The 20,341-nt window shown below is 45.9% G+C and overlaps 1 protein-coding gene across 3 annotated transcripts; it reads right to left on the bottom strand.

The window, feature by feature from the left end:
• Positions 1 to 9,570: 9,570 nt before the first annotated feature.
• On the bottom strand, positions 9,571 to 20,214 carry OSGIN1 (oxidative stress induced growth inhibitor 1). 3 transcript variants are annotated; one of them, XM_071440451.1, is made up of 6 exons: positions 20,101 to 20,214; positions 16,076 to 16,181; positions 13,513 to 13,649; positions 13,014 to 13,205; positions 12,601 to 12,692; positions 9,571 to 11,939 (listed from the first exon to the last, which is right to left on the bottom strand). In XM_071440451.1, exons 2-6 carry the CDS (start codon positions 16,158 to 16,160, stop codon positions 10,946 to 10,948), a joined length of 1,500 nt encoding a protein of 499 aa, XP_071296552.1. In that variant the 5' UTR covers positions 16,161 to 16,181; positions 20,101 to 20,214; the 3' UTR covers positions 9,571 to 10,945. The 3 variants fall into 3 exon arrangements, with proteins under 3 accessions (XP_071296552.1, XP_071296553.1, XP_071296554.1); XM_071440452.1 differs by having other exon boundaries at positions 16,076 to 16,178; positions 20,101 to 20,205; XM_071440453.1 differs by lacking the exon at positions 20,101 to 20,214 and adding an exon at positions 16,303 to 16,368.
• Positions 20,215 to 20,341: the final 127 nt, after the last annotated feature.

Genomic DNA, 20,341 nt, shown 5'->3' with positions numbered 1-20,341 from the left:
CCCCAAGAAGGATGGGGAGCTGCTGCAGAGGAGGCAACAGAGGAGCACCTCTGCCATGGAGACAGACTGAGAGAGCTGGGGTTGCCCAGCCTGGAGAAGGGAAGGCTCCAGGGACACCTCAGAGCCCCTTCCAGTTCCTAAAGAGGGCCTGAGACAAGAGAGTTGGAGAAGAACTTTGGACAGGGGCCTGGAGTGACAGGATGAGGGGAATGGCTTCAGAGTGACAGAGGAAGGGTTAGAGGGGACTCTAGGAAGAAACTCTCCCTGTGAGGGTGGTGAGGCCTGGCACAGGCTGCCCAGAGAAGCTGGGGTATCTCATCTCTGGAAGTGTTTAAGGCCAGGTTTGATGGGATTGGAGTAAACTGCCCCAATGGAAGCTGTCGCTGCCCAAGGATGGGCTTTGATACCAGAGGATCTTAAGATCCCTTCCAATCCAAGCCATTCAAGGATTTTGTGGTGATTCTGTAGTTTTGTGAAATGGCTATATGGGTGCTGCTGTGTTATTGACCCATTCCCTTCCTCAGTCCTATTTTAGAACATATTCTGTTGTGCTGGCAATCACTGCAGAGCTGCCTCCTACACCCCACAAAGCAGACACCAGTGCTCATCTCCCCTGGCAGGCTGAAAAAAAGCATTGGATGCTCCATTTTTAAGGCAAAATACCAAAGCTTTGGCTAACAGAACAGTCCCATATGTTTCTGAGTGCACTGCCAAGGGAGGTTTTCTCAAAAACTTTTGGGGATGGGTTTTTGGCAATGCAATGCTCTCATGTATCCATCCTCCTCCTGAACTGCAGGCTGGCCATGCCCAATCCTGTGGTGACTCACATGCCAACATCACAAACAGCCCTCCCAATATCCTGTGCTTGGGTGACAGCCTTGCCCAGTATCAACCACAAAATGCTCAGAAGAATGGGCAGAGCCCAGCTCCAACAGAGGATTAGGTACTGCCAGGAGGCTGCATTTGGGGCTGTCCCTTACACAAATAAACAGGGATTGCCTTTAATAGTCACTGAAATACAAGCACCAGGGCACCTTTACATTTGCTGTCAGGTAAGGAGGTGAGCTGGAGCTCAGCAGTCCCACCCTGCTGCCAGAAATACCATCCTGTTCTTCCCAACCCAGCACAAGGATGCTCATCTGTGCCCTGCACTGAGGGGTTCCTGGTGTAAATAAGGCTTGCAATAGCTGAAAACAGAGAGAGGATAAAGGCACCTGTGCCTTCCACAAAGGCCTCTCTGAACCCCCCATGTCAGTGAAGCACTGCCCTTCCAGCTGGTGTTTCCCAAACTCCCTGCCCTTCCCAGACTAACCACACACCAGGGATCAGCCTCACCCAAGGGCCATATGCTGTTGCTGGAGGGCAGTTAAACATCCCTAGAACATGTCCACTTTTCATTAAAAGCAACCTAATTTCCCAGCTCCCTGTAATAATATCACTCCTCTGCCTCCATGTGCTGCATTTCTCATCCAAAGGAGAGCAAGAAAAATGCAGTCCATGTCCAGCTGAGGTTTCTGCCCCAGCAGCAGCAGAGCTGTGCATGGAAGCAGCCTCCCAAGAGCCTTCAGCAGCTGCAGGGCTGCTCAGATGCTCCAGCCCAAATCCAAGGAAGTCTCCTCAAATAATTCATTTTCCTCAGGCTTGTCATCTTTTGGTCTGTTTTATCTTCACTGCCCTGCTGCAGATTTTCCTTCAGTTCCCTCTCTGGACACCCCTATTTGCTAGACCAGGCACTGCTCATCCCTGGGACACACTGAATCCTCCTTAGGGTGCTGTGGCCACTGCAAGGATTTCTAAATCAATCTTGGCTGGGAGTCAGGTTTCCTAGGATGGACTGTTTATTGAGAATATTGTTATTTGTTATTGTAGGAGTTATCAGAAAAGAAAAAAACCCAACTCATCCAGGTGGGTTTCAAGTCATGATAAAATTGGACTGTGCCTTCCCTATGTAAAATATACTTCAAACTAGGAGATAATTAGTAAAATATCATCCTGACAAATCTGAGTATTATAGAATCAGAGGAATATGAAAATTCTATTTCTGTATTGAAAATGCTTGGTATTAGTTCTTTCACCAAGCAGGGCCCATGGGGACCTTCCATCCTCACTGAGAGTGTGGGGATCAGTCACTCAGCCCCTGGAGAATGAACATTTTATCCTGTGCATTTCTGCTTCCCTTCCCAGTGCAGCACTCACAGGCTGCTGGAACCACACACAAGGGATGGTTCATCTCTGATGACATTTGACCACAGCCAGACTTTATTGTTTTAGCTGTGGGATTGCTTTTAAATTCCCACAGTTTTCCTGACCTAACACTGGGAAAGTGTCACATGCTCCACTTGCAAATGGGATCTGCTCCAGCAGAGCTGCATCAATTCCTCTGCAATGAGCCTTCATCCCTTGGGACAGAGGGGTATCCACTACATTGTTTAAAGGAAGAGGAAATTTTTGGTGGAAATGGACGTAACAGAGCACAAGGAAGGTCACAGGGAAGCCTGGGAATGGGCAATTCTACCTCCCTTTGATTTCTTTTCCTTTGTTTCAGGATGAGAACAACTCACTTGGCCTGCTCTCATCCAGCTCCCCTGTTATGTCATATCCAGATTACTCAGTGGATGAGGTATTTGGAGTGTTACATCAGACAGATAATATTTGTTTATATAACTCGATTTTTTTCTCAGACTCTTTCTTCTCCAGCTCCCTGAAAAATATTTAAATTAATATTTATATTTTCAGGAATGAGAAATTGTATCAGCCTCAGGATGACATTCATCTTCACTATAAATCAGTACAAGTGGTTGCTGCAGAGCCCCACAACAGAGCCTGGGAACCTCTTTTGTTTCTTATAAACATCTGTTCACCAAACCTAGAACTATGCAGAGGAAGAAACCAGTTCTGGTGTAACACAATTCTGAAATTTCTCCCAGCCTTGAGATGGAGCATTGGCCCAAAAGGGGCCCAGAAATCCACCCTAAGATGCCAAAGGTTACAGAGTTCACTGCAATGCCTGAGGCTCTGCTGTGAGTCCCTGATCAAATGCTGCTTTCTGCCTCTGCTTTTAGTGAAACTTTTCCAAAGGTCTTGCTTTCCCCTCCAAGCAAAACAGAAGAAGTATTTTAAAGATTTTCTTTTCGGAGGAGAAAACCTTCTGACTCTTACCTGTTTGATCAGGTCCATATATTGCATGCATTAACCTGCTGGCCAAGCCATCTCAGTTATACTCCAGCCACCAAAACCAATGCCAATAACAATGCTATTCACCCTCCTGAGAAATCTCTTGCTCAAGTCTCATGAGCAAGAGACGGGCAGTGTCCATCACCTGTAATTCATTCACATGAAATGCCACCCTTCCCTCTCACTGCTTGTGGTTCCTACTGCTCATTATCACTGGAATTCCCTGGGCAGAGATCCTGTGACAAGAGCAGCATTTACAGGAAAGCTGCTCCAGCAACTTCAAAGGGACTTTGGCAAACAGATGCTGGAAAGGGCTCAGGGAAATCTTCAATTGCAACATCTGAGCTTGAAACCATGCTCTCATCCCAGAGCCCAGGACTGGCTCTGCCTTCCTGGCTGTGCTGACACCATCCTTCCCAACAGGAAAACTGCTGAGCAGTGCATTCCTCGTGGATCCAGTTTCCCTTTCCTTGGATTTTCTACTTGCAGAGTCAGAGCCTGCCAAACGCCCCACACCTGCCCTGTGAGGGCTGCCAGCTCAGGCAGGGCTGTCCCTCTCCCCCTCCCTGTGGGATGCCCCACAGCTTGTGCCCCCTCAGAGCTGGGCAGCAGCATCAGCTGTGAAATCCCTCCAGCCCGAGCCACACAGGTCAGCATCTGCCAGTGCTGCTGCTTCTCCCAGGCTGTGGTTTGATAACACAGCAAATCCACCCCTGGCATCCCAGCAACCAGATCAGAGGAAAAAAAAAATAAAAAAGGAAAACTCAGCTGCACAGCATGAGGGATTCACATGGATTCACATGGCATAAACTTTCCAGCAATTCAGATTTGCTTAGAAACAACACTGCTAGGTTGACTTTGTGCATCTTGTCCATCCTTTTTGCCACCATTGCAGCTCGGGAAGACAGAGATCTCGTCCCTCTCTGTGTCACCATGTTCATCACACTCTGTGTGTGTTCCTGCTCCTCCCAGCTGCACAAGGCCTGGCAGGCCCTGTGTCCCTGCTGCTCCCAGGCAGGGTGCCTGGATGAGGGATGGGATGAACCTGGCATGGACCAGGGTGCTCCCAGGGCACTGCAGCCATGGAGGCATCTGCACTCAGCATCCCACCACTTTGTCACTTGCTTGGTTTTACTAGACCTTAATGTTTAAAATGAAAAGTCCATTTATTACCCCAGGAAAATACCAAAGATTTTTTTTTTCTGGCATAGAAATTCCCTGGCTTTTTCAATAGAAAGATCTATTGGCTGGTTTATCAGCTTTGAAAGCTCCCTGTGCCTCTGAGACCTCTGCTGACTCCGAGTTACCGTAATGCTGGATAATTTGGGTATTAATGCCAAGTTGTAAATGAGGTTTGCTCCACTGGGCTGGCTCTCCAAAAGAATGAATGTTTTAGATCCAAAACTGCCTGTGGTCTCATAAAAAAAAAAAACAAAAAACCACAGCTCTCCTGATTTTCTATTTATTTGCCATTATAGGAATGATTCCATCCTGCCCTTTGCTTGTCCTCTGGTTAAAGTTTGCCTCTCTGGCAAAAGCTTCAGTGGGTTACAAAAACACAACTCAGATTTGGAAATTTACCCAATACAAAATCCCCAAATCCTCACTTCGTCATCAGCAGTAACTTTCCCTGCCCACAACCCCTGGTGAGCTTCACTCCCAGTTTGGGTTAGCAGCTGTGTCCCAGAGCAGAGCCCCTGGGCTGGGCTGGCTCTAAGGCTGTGCCCAGCCCTGCTGTACCCTGCTGGAATTCAGAACATCCCTCTGGCAGTCCAGGATGGCCAGGACCCCTGGCAAGGGGCTCAGAGCCCCTGGCACAGAGCCCAAGATGCCTGTGGTTTTGAGTATGACCCATGGAGCAAATCACCAACTTTATATGAAGATCTGCAAGCCACAACAGTTTAAGTAGAATGATAGTGAATTTATCATGGGGTGAAAAATAGATTTTTGGGCTTTTTAGAATGCAGGTTCAGGGGGCAAGATGGAGGAATTGGGGAGTGTCCAGCCTTTCTCCTTCTTCTTCTTGGCCTCCATCTTCTGCTGTGATGGTGGCACTTTTAGATTGGTTTAAAGTAGAAGCTCACTGTCTAACATAGGTGAGAGGTATTGGGAGGTAATTGTAAATATTGTACATGTAGTTTTTAGTATAAAAAGATAACACCACCCCATGGGCAGGCAGAGTGCCTCTGACTGACCTGCTGAACAGACCTCAGCAGGACAGGAGAAAGAATTTTATAGACAAGATACAATAAACAACCTTGAGAATGAGAATAGAAGAGTTCTGACTCCTTCTTGACCACCAGGCTGGGAAAAGATTTTTAACTTATCTCAGGGTCACTCTGAGCAGCCAAAGCCCCGAGAGTGCCCCACAGAGAGCAGGGCTGTGCCCCAGCAGCCCAGCCCCAGGCACCACAGCCCTGCAGCTGCAGCCCCATCCCTAAAGGAGGCTCCTGTGTTGCTTTTATATTTTATGGAAAATTTTTTCATCATTATTTTTTTTCTTAGGAAGCTGAGAAGCTTCAGCTTCTCCACGTTTTACTTTTTTTGGAAAGTGATTTAGAAAAGTGTTTATCTAGCATGTGAATTGTTTTTAATTAATAACTAATCACAGCCAGCTGTGTCAGACTCCCTAAGGCTATCATGGGTTTTTATTATCATTCCTTTCTAGCCTCTTTTCTCTTTCTTTAGTATAGTTTTAATATATCATTTTCATATAATATCATATCATATAATAAAATAATAAATCAACCTTCTGAAAACTTAGAGTCAATTCTCATCTCTCACCTCATCCTAAAACCCTCACACCACCTCAACAATTAATAACCTCACTCCTGCCCTCATTTCCCAGCTCCTTCACTTCCAGTGAGACTGAGATATGGAAATTCACCTGCAGTGTAGATATCTTAAGTAAATAGCCCTGTCACCTTCCAGAGCAGTTTTCCCAGCTGGCAGGGATGCTGGCTGTGCAGCAGGGCCATGCTGCCTGTGCATGGTTGCTGCCTGGCTCAGGATTCCCTTCCTTTCCCCTGTTTCCAGCTTGTTGTGGTGTAGATGTAAAACAAAGCAGAACTGTTGACAGTGCTTCCAAGAAATGAATGCAACCAGAAAAAATTGGCCTGGAAAACAAAACCCATTCTGCTTTCTTTGCAGAAAGTTCATGAGGGCTGCCTGCTGTGCTCCTGTAAATCAATATATTTGTATGTCCTTCTTCCTAAGCCCAGCTGTGTCATGTGGGTGCCCATATGGAGCAGAAGGGCACATTCATACAGAGCCAGACGGCCCATGAGGGGTTTTCCTTCTCATGCCAGAGCAGAATCTCTCAGGATCTCTCTGAGCTGCAGTCAAACAGCCCAGGTTTTGTCCTGGCCCCAAGGGCTTGTCCCCAGCAATGCCAAAGGAAACAAGGAAACTCTTCCTGGACAGAGGATCCGTGCAGCTTCCCTGGCTCTGGCAGAAGGCAGGAGCCAGCCAACAACAGCAACAACGTTTGTGCTCTTTTTTCTTCCTCCCCACTCAGCTGCTCTCTAGCCAGGAGCTTTCTTCCACCTTCATGGCTTGCATCAGAGCCCTGGAAGTCAGACATTTTTCCCAGGGTTTGCTCCACCTTGAAACCTCTTCTGCTAGAGGATTCTCCCACAGCATCCACTCCCCAGGTGTTACAAGCAGCTTAGCCTGACCCCAGGAGCTGTCAGTCAGCAGGGATGTGCTGGCTGCTGGCCTGCCCACAAATATCTGTATTTCACAAATAAAGCAGGTTAATTTAAACCACTGCATCTGCAACAGCCTGACAGCTCCCTAAGGGCCCTTTTAAAGCTAAGACCTGGGCAATCATTGGCCTTGCAATGTATCCTAATGCTCTGTAGACCTTTTAAATAGAGTGGTCTGGCCAAGATGTGGCTGGATTTAGTCCTGTGCTCAAAGACACAAGTGCTGCCAAAAAAGTGAAGGCTGAACAAACAAACGAGCTCCCAAGATCATTTTACTGAAATTATTTCAATTTAGGTGATACATAAAAGATGGCTCCTTTTAAATAGGGGCCACCCTTCCCTTCATTTAAGAAGCAAAAGCTCTCATTGAATGTGCTCTGACATCTCACAAGCAAGGCAAAAAGCAGAAGCAGTAACTTTGTATTTTAATTGCATAATGAATGTACCCGAGTTCAGGCTTGTACACTCAGTTCTGCCACACCCACAGGTGATTAAAATACATCAGCCATGACCACAGGGACTCACAAACACAATAAAATCAAAAAAACACAATTCTGTTTTTTGTCTTCTTGGTAAACTTCAAATCTTCATTTGGGTTCTGAAGGCATCATTTTCCATTGTTCCTGGCAGGTACCAGCAGATCTCAGGAGCTTGTTCTGCAAGGATGCAAAGGGGACTAAAGGAGGCTGAGGAGCGCTGAAGAAGGGAAAATGAGTCCCTGACATGGAGCCCTCGTTGTGGCAGGATGAGCATCACTTCTTACCTGCAGCCAGAGCTCTGCATGAAAAAAACCCAATCTACCCAACCCAAACAGAGCTGAGCAGGAGCTTGAGGCTCCCTGAGGGACCTGCTCTGGTCACTGTGGTCACAGTGGGAGCTCCCAGTGGGCAGCAGGGAGGGGACACTGAATGACTGGCAGGGGACAGGAGAGAGGCAGAGTGGCCTCAGATGTGAAACCCCCAGCTGGCTCCCCAGGGAAAGCTCCAGGCTGGCCTGAGCAGCAGCACTGGAGATGGGGGAAGCATTCAGGGTGTCCCCTGACAGAGCTGTGCCACCAGCACAGGCAGAGCAGGGCTCTGCAGAGGGCCCAGGAGGAGCCTGGTTTTATTCCTGGTCCTGTCACATGCTGCAGGTCAAGGTTATAATGCTTGGGTGAATTGCACTCATAACAAAGCTGGTATCTGTTGACTCTCACAGCTGATTGTTTTGGAACAATAATTCATGGTTGCCTCCCTGGATACAGAGAACTGAATGACAGCTTGGATTAGAAGCACACAGCCTTGCCCTGAGGACCTGCAGTTGATGACTAAACCACCAATTCTGCTATTGAGATTCTCTACTTTGACATCCCTTGGGGGCAGAATGTAGGATATTTTCTAAGCATCAATTGTGGAAGAACACTTCCCTTCCCAGTGCTGCACGGGGCAGGCAATTAGCTTGTCCCTCTTGGGCAGGAAAGGAGGTGATTTCAAACAGACACTCAGCTCCCCCAACCAAGGCTCAGGCTGCTGACCTAGTTAGGAGCTCTCTGTGCAGGGCAAATTAGTTCAGTGTAATGCAATATGGGATGCAGGAATGATCAGCATGAACACTGTGACTTTGATCTCAGCGATGGGAAGGGCAGCATTTCACTTGACACCAATCTTGTGACCTCATTTCCAGCACATGCCAGTGCCCCTTGGTTTTTTTTAATGCTCTTTGGCTTTTGTTCTCCTCCTCATTTGCTTTCTAGACAGGAATATGTAGCCAAAACCAGCATTTTCAGAGAGGTGAGCATTGATCACTGAACTTTTTTTAGTAAAGGTTGGCTGCAGAAGATCACAGCTCCTCCTTTGGAATGCCCACATTTCCAGGATAACAGAGCCAGGAGAAAGTACCAGCTCATGTAGAGAAATGCTGCCAAAGAGAGCCCTGGGGGCATTGCCACCCCTCTGGCCACTGAGCAAGGACACAGACCAGGAAACTCATTCCCTCCACTCTTCTGTGTTCACAAAATATTGAGGGCACTTCAGTCTCAGCCTGCAGAGAAGAGTGAATTTGATATTTTAACACATTGAACCACTCCTCTCAGAGCTCTGCAGTGAAAAAAATCCAAAACCACCAAACCTAGAGGCAGTAGATTACCTGCCATAGGGACAATTCTGGACAACAAAGGTGGAAAAATGTTCAACAGGGCAATCAAATGTTGATAGTGCAATCTGTGTCCTGGAAATAGTCAAAGCTTTCCCCAGCAAGGCACTGAGCAACCAGGTCTAACTGAGCAACTTCTAACTTGAGTGGGCTTGGACCAGACACCTTCAAATGTCCCTTCTGATCTAAACTGTCTTAGTCTTAGCTGACTTACTGGTCTAGGCTGTGATCTGGGGTTATTTTGCAGACAGGAGGAGAGAGCAGGTGAACAGGAAAGAGATCTAAGATCCCCCAGGCAAGAACAAGCCTGGCAAATAACCTGGTTTAGCACTCTTAGCCTCACAAGAGGCAGGCACAGCACCTCACAAGGGTTCTTCATCCTACTGGAAAGACAAAGGTAAATAGAGAGAAAACTCACAGTAGGGTCCTCCTAGGGAACAGAGGGATGAAGGATTTAGCAGGCACAAACCATGCCCTGGTACTCACCAGGAAGATGATGGTGATGAACAGTTTATTAGGTCTTCTCTGGGTCAGATTCAGAGTTAAAACACATACAAGGTAAGTCTGAAATCACTTTATTGGAGAGTTTCATACAAGAGTAGTCAGTCAGAAAAATGATTCAAGTGATACAGTAATTCACAGACAAGCCCCTCTCACATCTCAACTCCAGGCCAATTCATTTACAGATTTCTTGTCCCAGTCAGTTTTTCAGGGCCTTTTTCTGTCAGTGAGTTTCAGTGCAGCACAGGGAGCAGAGTCTGTTTTCACACCAAATTAAATTAGCTATGACTGGAATTTTTCCTGTGAGAGGTATGAAAGCCCTGTGGGTCTGTTGAGAATGCTGCTTACAACATAGATGGCATCATTGCCATCCACCCCAGCTGATTCAGAACAGACTGAAAGACTGTAACAAAATATTCTGCCAATAAAAATCTTTCAGAAAAACAGTATAAAAAGTTTTATATATATATATATAGCATAAAGCTACCAAAAAGTGACTGTGCCATTTCCCCTCTTATACAAATAATATTATTTTTTAAAAAACATAATACATTAGTAATTCACCCCGTATATAACATATTGCACCTTTCCAGAGTCCTCTATGCAGCAGGAGCCCCATACAGCTCATGGGCATTCCAAGATGGAGCTGTAGCTCCCCTTCAGTTCTGCCTGTCTCTACAGCAGCTGCCAGGAATTTGGCTACCACAGGTTTAGGATTTAGAAAGCAGGAAGCTGCAAGATGGCAAACCAAGTATTTGCAAATCAGTACCATTTCTTCTCAGGAAGGAGAAGAACCCATCACAGGAATCTCTGGATTTTTAAAAAGAATCACATATTCCTTGTTGCTGGTGTCAGTGAGACAATCCAGTTTTGAGTGTTTGTATGTCAGTTTTTACTGGCAGAGTACTCCCCATGTGCCAAAGAGGCACCTGCAGCACCTGGCAGGGATTTCTGGCCTAGCAAGGACATACAGCCAAACCACAGGAGTACATAAAACCAGGTCAGTTTACTTTGCTTCATGATAAAACACTGTAAGACACCAACAGACACAGTGTTGTGGGCCTCCTATCTGAAAATAATTAACATTGATTCCTCAATCCAATTTTCGGTCACCTGGAGGGTTTTAGATAGAAGAGCAATTCCTGTCTTGCCCTTGCTTTTCCAGGCACAAGCCTCAGTCCCAGTAACCATGCACAGGTATGCAGAAAAGGAGCTGAATTCCCAGGAACTGAAAATACTGCTGTGTGTGGGACCCACCCTGTATTTGGTCACTTAATCTTCTCAAATAACTCAGCAGGAACCTTCTAACTCTCCATATAACCTTGAAGAATACCAGGAATGGCCTTTAGAACTGAGGACACACAGATCAGATGATTTGATGGAAGGAGCACTAACCCACCCTAGCAGAGGTAGAACAGGCTTGAGGTTTTTTGTTAGGGGGGATTTTTGTTGGCTTTCTTTAGCAGAGAGCTGGCAACAGCCAGAGCCCCTCCCTGCACAAAGCGCACAAAGTTATCTCCTGCCAGGGGCCCCAGGGCATAGAGCCCTTTCTCCTGAGTGCATTCATAGGTGAAGGGATCAACATCTATGGGATTCCTCTTTGGGTTGACTGGCTGCTCACTGTCCAGGGCCAAGTCAGTGCCATTATTGGGCAGAAAGGAGAGGTTGGGGTTTGAGCCAGTTAGAACAAGAGCCATGGAAATTTTATAAGCTTTCTGACAGCCGTTCTTGTCTTGAAAGATGCATTTCTTGTCCTTGCCAAAGGAGAGCACGTGATGTTCAGGGAGGCTGATGTAGTGCTCATAGGGCCCAGCACAGGCAGCTGTCTGTTCTTTCATCATCTGGTGGACCTTGTGGTATTCAGGGTACATTGTTTTGGGGAGCTGGTTAAAAATAAGGCCAGGATCAGTGACTCGCCTCCGAAAAACGTGGATTACTGGAATATTGCAATGGTGAGCAAAGAGAATGGCATCAGCAGCTGTCAGACCAGCACCTACAATCAAGACTGGATCTGTCATGATGCCAACACTGTTATTCTTCACTGCTTCTTCCAGGGCAGACAGCTGGTGGTGGACATAGGAAAGGTTTTCTCCCTTGACCCCAAGCCAGGTAGGATTGTCATATGTTCCTGTAGCCAGGACCACATTCTCTGCATAGATGGAGAAGGGCTCTTTATCACCTTCCATAGTTTTGAAAAATCCATCCACCTGAAAGACCTCTGCACTTTTTTCATTACAGCTCCAGATTGAGTCACTATCCTCCTGCAGATCTTTCTGGGTGTGGTTGGAGATGCTCTCTGCACTCACTTTCCTCACAGAGGTCACAACAGTGCCACATCTGAAATTGTTCTGCAGTCCTTTCTTCACCACATAGTGTTGGTAATATTGAGCAATGTCCTCTGCTGTGGCTCTATTGTTTCTGAGGCCTCTGTAATAAAGGACAAACAAAGGTCAAGCAGCAGTTAAGTAAGAGACTGGAATTTGTCTCCTCTTGCACTGAATGCATCCTAGAGCCATCTGTCCTGGCACTACCAGAGAAGACTGATCTGGTTTCCCTGACTTCAGCAAAGTTATTCCTGACATAGAGAGCTAACAGTCAGGTCCAGAAGCTGTTGGACAGAAGCAGCTTTCTGTAGCATTAATTCCAACCCCAAGAACATGGTTGGTTATTTAAGCCTTCCTTTAATATCTTGCTTCCATTCCATTTTTAACACTTGGACTTCTTAAGATTAATTGTGACACATGTAAAGAGAAGCAGCACCTCAGAGAATGCACAGCAGTAGAAGTGATTGTACTTGTCCTCAGGGGCAGCAGCAGAAGCCAGGTGACCATGACTTCAAGCTTTACTCAGAACTCATGGTCACACAGATTCACCTCCCCAGTGGGTGTGGAGAAGGACACATTCCAAGCAGCACTGGATCTTTATCTGAATCCCTCAATACAGAATGGACTGTTTTTGGGGTGCAGGAGAGTGTCCTTTCTCTCACCAAAATCATCCATAACAGATGGGTAGCTACATTTAAGAAATCCATTCCAGGTTCTCTAAAAATCTCCAGATGTTTGCAAATGATGACACATGGATGTCTCACCTTTTCTTTTGCTTTAACCATTCTTTGAAAGGGAGATCTGGGAGTCCCATCCATTCCCCTCTGCTCAGGGTAACCATAGAGCCCTCTATAGACTGGAACAAGAAGCAAAACAAAATTACTTTAATTTTTTAATGTAAAAACTGAAAGGTAGCTTTTCCATGTTTCAATATGGCACAGATGATGAAATCAGTAATTTCCTCTGATCTGCTGTAATGGATGAAACCATCCATGCTCTCCAAAAAGAACAAGAGATGGGGAATATAAAGGCTTGTTTTCCTTCTAAACTTTCACTTGTCTCTATATATAAAGATGTAACACAGCTGACTGGGATTTTAGAGGAGCTTTTCTCTCTCCAGTCAGCACATTTGGCCATTACACAACACCCAGACCCCAGCTGGCTCCAATTCACTTACATGCCAGGCCCCTCCAGGAGCGTTTCTGCCAAGGACCAGGTGGGGGATGGCTCTGTCAGGCTCATGCCACCAGGTGAGCACAGTTTCTGCTGTGCCACCAAAGTCTGTGTCTGGCCGCTGCAGGGTGTCAAACAGGAGAGCCACAGGGCTGTGGGATCGTCCCTCCAAGCCTTCAGACAGATACTCCAGGTCCTGGAGAGAGAAGGACCAGATGCTCACAGGGATGCAGTGCCAGGCAGCAGACTGCTTGTCACTCCAGCATCTCTGAGCAGCGGGCTTGGGCAGCTCATTTACTGGCACACAGACCTGCTCCTGCCCAAGGGCTGCCTCCAGGATCTTGGCAGCAATGCTGGCATTGCAGACAAGGGAGGTCTGGATTACAAAGCAAAATGCTTTGTAATTTGCTTAAGGCTCATTCTGTCTGTGTACTTTGAAAATCCAAACAAAGTAATCACTTATGATACACCCCTGGGATGTCATAGTTTATCTTTACACACACCTGGTCCAAAACAGAGACTTCTGGTGCCTCTTCTAGTTTTCTCTGAAGAATAGGATGAGGATGAAGAGAGTGTCTTTTGAAGTAAGGGGTGTAACCTGACAGCAAATATGAGAGACAGATTCCTGAAGGTCCATTCCCTGAAAAAGACAATTGAGAAGAGTTTATACTTCTGGAGATAAAGCAGTTCTTTGAGAAGATGCAGGCCAATCCAACAGATATGACACTGCAATTGACACAGGGGATTTCCTGTTCCAGCATGCACTTAGTGGATGGAGTTGGGGAAGATGTTTTACCCTTCAACTCACTTGCTCCTATTTGCATTGCAAGGTCCTTAGGACTTGCTGAAAAGACACAGGGTTAAATAAGTCAGAGGCTGCCCTTGCCTGAAGCTTGAAGTCTCTAGCATGGTGATGAATGGAGTTATTTATCTAAAATTAGGGGTTTAGAAGCTGATCATGGGCTCACCAGGGGCCTCAGCTCTCCTGGAAGCACATTTCACACCAGTGCAGAGTAGTTCACTGTGCACAGGATATAAGATCCAGAAAAGATGGTGACTATTGAAGAGAAGGGGTACCAGTTGTTCTCAGCAGGAAATTCCATCTTTTCAGGGATATTTGAAAATATGGGGTCTTGAGGACACTTTTAAATGGGAAGCAGCCCTACTGTGGTACTGCAGTGCATTAAGGAAAGTCTCTCTGCCATGCCAAGACAAGCCCTCAGAACACAGCACTGAACAGGTTGCTGGATGGCTGAACTCCTTTGCTGACCACCCAACAGCCAGCAGAAAAACTAGATCAATGTGACTGCAAAGCCCAGTGAGAGTGGCCTGGAAAGTTTGCACATGGCTGTTCTCCAGCATGTTTAATATTTCACAGTGTCTGTGTCACTGCCAGCCTGTCTGGCTGCCCAGGCTCTGCTGCTGGGTGACCAAAAGCCTCAACAGTGCAGTGATGAAGAGGGGAGGAGAGCCCAAGTGACAGCAGCCTCTTGACACAGTGCCAGTGCTCAAGTGTGACTGGAGCAAAGGCTGATCCGTGAGGATTCCAAAAAAGTGAGGTCATGGCTGTAAAGCCAGCAGTGAGCTATGTGAAGGGCAGTCCATGTCACAGCTGGGGACAAAGGCTGCTGTGCTGACACAAACCAGCAGCTGCAGGTCAGCATTTGGAATATTCCACTTGCAGGAAAGTTAGCCAAAACCAACAGCAACAGACACTAAAAACAAACTAAACTGCAGCTATAGTAAAATATAACAAATTTCAGGTCACTACTTTGCTTTAGGAAGTACAAGGAGGTACCTAAGCCAAACTTCACCACCTGAGTACTCAATACTCAGTAACAACACTCAGAGGATTTATTCTGAACCATGTCTAAGTTTGATATGGATGATCACAAGAACATCTGGGGCTCAAGATACTTTAAAATGCAACTGCTTCCATGAGGCTGCCAGCACAGCTGAGGCAGCACACTGCCTTCCTGGAGCAGGGCCTGGGGAAGTAGCTGGAGCCTTCAGGCAGTGCTGTCCAGCTGCAGTGAAACATCTGGGCTGCTTCAATCCAACAGTCTCCTCAGAGTGCAGCTCCTCACTGGGCTGCTTCTGAGGTTTTAGGGGCATCTCCACCCTGGCTCCCTGCACAGGTGCATTAGGGAGGTACCAAAATATTCTCCTTCCCACCTGCAGACTTGTACAAGTGAGCAGCACAAAGTCACTCTCAGATAAGAACTTGCTGGCAGTAGTATCCTTGTCAAAGTTGCTGTTAGCAAGGATTAGGGGTGATTGATGCAGTGCTCTGACTTTGGAGCAGCTCCCTGGGGTGCTTTGAATTCAATGCCAGAGAAGGAGGGAAGCCAGCTCTGCAAGGCATGGAACACATGCTCAGATGAGCAAGGTCCAGCACCTCACAGCTCATGGTTGGTCAGGGGGAAGGCTCTGACATCATTACTGTGCTCAAGAATCACCTCACACTGCAAGTTCCCTCTTGAAGTTAGTTGAAGACAGTTACTATATAACCTGTTTGTTTTTTTTAACTGGTTTTAAACTGGTTTTAAAACTGCATTTTATCAGTCTATTAAATCTGTACAAAATCAGTGTAGCTCACTCATGTTTTAAAAGGAGTCTGTGAAAAATTCAAGAAACCTTAACAGCATCTGGAGTACTTTCTCAACAGACATAATGGTGGAAAAGCTCACACAAACCTACCTTCAATTCAAGCACTACAGATAATCCCTGATTACCTATCTCTGCTGAAAAGGTTTCAAATCTTTCTAAATATCCAACAGAGAAAAAGCAGGCTGAGTTGAACTGATGCTGAAAAGGTTACCAATTTCACCATTAAAATAGGTATGTGCTTTAATTTGTAAAGTATCTTGTTCCTTACTTCTCACAACTCTGAGAGGCCTCTTAGTATTATAGGAAGTCTGGCTGTCTGGGAAAGGATGCAGAAACAGCAGTCAGGCATTTCTGGTTTGAATGAGAACATGTGGAAGTGGAACAGAATTAAAGATAGCAAGTCCAAAGCAACAACAGCACAAGAGAACCCAGCAGGGCTGGCAGGAGAAGGCTTACCTATGATCACAACAGGAATTGTCTTGAGCCCACTCCTGTTTGAGGGTCTGGTCACTAATGGGCACATCTTCCCATCTGGAAGCATTTATGCTCTGGAATCTACCTGCTGAAACAATATGTTTTGAATTATTTTCAATTTTTGACAAAAACCACAAGCAAACAAACAAGAAAAACCCCACAAGATTTTCTCCAGCCCCCAAACTGAGGCTAATCTAAAGTATTCTTACCCTTGCATTGCAGACTGTCACATTACACTTCTCACTCAGGACAGACCTCCTTATCTTTTTCTCCTCCTGGCCCAAAATCAAAGGATGATTCTCTGATTATGCACCACAAAAGGGGGACAGAACAGTTATCTTTCTTTTTCAGACATGAATTCCAGTTACTCCAGGACAGCTGGCAATTTCAGCAACCCTCTGAGTACACTAAATGCAGTGTTGCAGCATGGTAATAAAAACTTCACTTCTGACCATACTCTGTAGAAAATGGTTTCATTATCACAAACACTTTTTTAAGCAACTTGTGCATTTACTGATAAGTGAAGTAAACCTGACTCAAGACTTCTGCCCAAAGGCTGGAAATCTCCTGGCTGTATTTTCAAATAGGTACCCTTCTATCACTATAGGGTTTTCTGAGAAGTGCTAGTTTAGTTCTGGAACCTCCTTTCTCAATTTTCCAGCAAATGGAGGGTTCTAGGAGTGAACAAGTAAATAACAAGTCTTTGAACAAAATATGCATCATAATTGTCTTGGAGACTAAGGTGTCATTAGAGTGGAATCTACAAAACTAATCTAATCATTATGTAAACATTAGTGACCAGTGAATGTTTCTGCCACTCCTGCAGGAATCCTACCACATCTAACAATGACTTTAGTTTTCCATGGAATTCAACTCCACTGTCACTAACCTAGAGAAGTTATTTTAGCCACAGTAAACATGAGATTTCTGATCTTTAGCATAAGCTTTTAAATTATTCTACAAAAATTATTTTCTTTTATAAAATCCTTATTGGTATTTTGGAAAGCTAAGCAAAATCCATGGAATGGCATGACTTTGTCCAGTAGGGCACACTGTCCATACCCTTTCCAAGTGCAGAGAGATCTTTGGCAAGTGCACCAGACACTTCCATAAGGCCTGGCACATCACTGCCTTTGACACAGGTATTGCAGCAAATGTCTTTCTGCAGTGTAATGCCCCTTTTTGGGGCTGACATTTACCTCACAGCAGCTCCAGCACACTGGTGACTGACTGGGCAGCCAGGAAAGCCCCAGTGAGTCTACAATTCACAGATTCCAGGCTTAGCAGGAATGCTGTGAGTGCATTTGCTTGCAGGGATGTGACAGTTCTCATGCACACCAGTGTACAGCCATGGCTGGGCTCAGCAGCTCCCTTCCAAGATAACTGGGTTCATCACATAAAAGGAATTCAAAACTAGCAGCTTTGGCCAAATTTTTGGATCACAGTTTAGGGACACTTACTGGTTGCCTGTTACCACTTAACTGAGCATTAATCTAAGACTTATGCATTTTGCCTGACAGGGCATGAACCATTTAAAAGACATTATAGATGTGCTTTCTAATTTAAGTAATTTGAAGCATCAAGCTTTGAAGAGAGCCGGATCCCAACGAAACCTATGTTCCCAATTTAATTGAGACTCAAAGGTAGTTGTATTCATACAGAAGATGAACTCCCCTTAAGGCCTGGATGCTGTGGGAGCACAGCCCAGCCACCCAAGGATCTCCCCAGCCTTTTGGGTAGGTTCTGCCACATTAACCAAAACCTGCACCACCTTCAGCAGACTGTGGTTTAAGTTTGCCCCCAAATAATTCCTTCCCACAAAGCTCCAGAGCTGCAATTAGTAGAATTCAGCACCAGCAGCTGGGACTGCCAGAGACACCAAAGGAACAGGACACTGGTGTCACCAGTCAGGTGTCCCCCTCAAACCAGCAAACTGCAGCATCCAGCTGCAGGTCAGCAGAAGTTTCCTCTCCATGATAACAAATAACCCCTCTCCATCACTGTATTACACAAGAAGAGAAGTTCTTGTTAAGTTTTCCTAACACAGAGTACACATCATATTTCTGTGAAACTCCTGGGAGCCTGGAAGAGGCAATCAAGATCTCTGGAAGCAATCTTCCAGCTTTCTGCTCCACAGCTCCCTGCAGCAGCACGCCTGGGAAGGCTGCACGCCCATCCGTGGGATTTTTGCTGGCAGCAAGGACTCTGACCAGCCCAGCAGAGCTCGTGGCAGCAGTTGCAGGGCAGCAGCAGCAGCAGGGGCACACACAGAGGAGCAGCTGCCAGGCTGTTTGCAAGGCGTGAGCACAGCGTCACGCTGCTGGCTGCCAGCACGTTCTGGGGGAGCCTGAAGGGGACAAAAAAGGCACAAGCCAGGAGAAGACAGGCTGGCAGTGCTGTTTATTTAGAGGAAGGTTGCCTTGGCTCCTGGCCACTGCACCGTGCCATCCCTCTCCACCCTGATAAAGCACAGAGGCAGCAGCCGCTCACTGATAACTCCCTGCTGCCACCCTCCCCCTCCTGTCTGCACCTCTTGGCACAAGAAAGAGGAGCATTTTCTGCAATTAAACTGAACTTGAATAGCTGGAGGAGCATAATTGCTAGTCTGATGAAATTAGGGTTAGTCTCTTTCACATCCTAGAGCTACCATCTCTATAATTCATAGTTATTAATTCTTATTTTTAAGTAAAAAGTGAATCTGGTGCTGAACCTGTTTATAGCTATTCCCATCCTGTAGGCTAAAGGTCTAAAGGTTTGACTTCTGGGGGTAAAACTCAGAGCATCTCAGGCATTTTAGTTTCAGGCCAAACATTCACCTTTCCTGCCATTAGATGTTAAGGTGGATTATTTTAATTACTTAAATACTTTTTCTTTGTTTTTTTTTTAGTCTTAGACTCCATTACCTCAAAACCTGAGCAGCTAATACAGTGTAGAGGAAAGCCTGTTCTTGCAGAGGCCATTGCAAAGCAACAGGACATTGAAGTTCATTGCCAATCTAAACTGAACTAGTTAGCACCAGGAAAAAGCCTGAGACAGCAAGAAACCTTAGAGTGCTCTTCTCGCCCTCCTTTTATGTAGTGTAGGCTGCTGGGCACTCACACTTAGTCAGCTTAGTGACACTGAGTTTGGCTCTTGCTTTGAGCTTCCTACTTTAAATGAATGTCCCTTTCCTTCTCCTCATTTGGGAGAATGCAGCAAGTTTCACAACTTGGCTTCTTGCTGCTTCCAAAGCATTCCAGTGTCTGTGTGATGTTACATAATTGTTTCTGGCTGAAAAAGCTCCCAGCTCACTCTGGGCCAGACTCTGCATCCCTTCCTGACACAGCCTCATGTCCAGAGGAACTGGAACTCACAAACTCGGTCAGTGTGGCTCTCACCAGGTTCCAGGCTGCAAGCCTGAAACAGGTTTTAAGTGAGCAAATGAAAAAGCAAAGGCACATTTAGCAAGACAAGGACACTCTGTGATCCTTGGAGAAATAAAAGCCAGGTCACATCAGCCATATGTAGACAGCTCTCCCTGTAACAGCCATGAGATTTAAAGTAAGAATCACCAAGTGTGGCCTGAACAGCACATGGGGAGAGTTCAAGAGAGCAATACAGTTGGGGTATAAACACTGGGGGAGATTAAAAAGGTACCATAACACTCAGTTTTAAAGAACAATTCCAACAAAGAGGCAACAATAGTTTTCTTCAGCTTGATTCCCTAATGAACTCATTGTTTCACAAGGTTAATATTTAACTAATTGGTACTTTCTTTTTAAAAAAGCAGAGATCTTGACAGCTTTTACATTTTGTACTTCCCTACAAGTTTCAGAAGCTGTTCTCTCCTTACAGCATCACTCTTACATGTCAAGCCAGTTATCCCCCAAACATAATTAAACTATGTGGAAAAAATTCAGCTTTGGGGTATGTAATAACACCTTTCTAAAAACACCTCTGTGAAAGTCAGAAACTGATGTTAGGGTACAGCAGACAGAGCTCTCTGTACTTATTTGGAGCCTTCTTACCTTTAGCAGCAGGTCTGATGAGAGGTGGGATCTTTGTGAAAGTGATTGTACAGTCAGGAGAGCCAACCAAACTACAAGCCTGGAATCCTCTCTCTGCTCTAAGACAGCTGTTTAAATATAGTAGGCAACCAGCAGCAAGGGAGGAGAGGAGGAGCCAAAAGGACTGGAGGTGGAGCAAGGAAAATACTAATAAGCATGAGTCAGCAGGAATATTTCCCTTCCCAGCTCCTGAATGAATGTA

This window comes from Agelaius tricolor, unplaced genomic scaffold (assembly GCF_023055355.1).
Source record: "Agelaius tricolor isolate 1412-34295 unplaced genomic scaffold, bAgeTri1.0.p SCAF_15, whole genome shotgun sequence".
Classification (NCBI taxonomy): Eukaryota; Metazoa; Chordata; class Aves; order Passeriformes; family Icteridae; genus Agelaius; species Agelaius tricolor.
The sequence above is the reverse complement of the archived record's forward strand: the minus strand, read 5'-3'. Positions and strand labels throughout refer to the sequence as shown.

Bases quoted from the DNA above. Each gene is read 5' to 3' on its own strand.
- OSGIN1 (XM_071440451.1), bottom strand. From the start codon at position 16,160: ATGCTTCCAGATGGGAAGATGTGCCCATTAGTGACCAGACCCTCAAAC. The intron at 13,206-13,512 runs GTGTGTGTAAAG...TTCTCTCTCCAG, and splicing joins AAGTCTCTGTTTTGGACCAG to GACCTGGAGTATCTGTCTGA. The intron at 12,693-13,013 runs GTAAGTGAATTG...TTCTTGTTCCAG, and splicing joins CTCCTGGAGGGGCCTGGCAT to TCTATAGAGGGCTCTATGGT.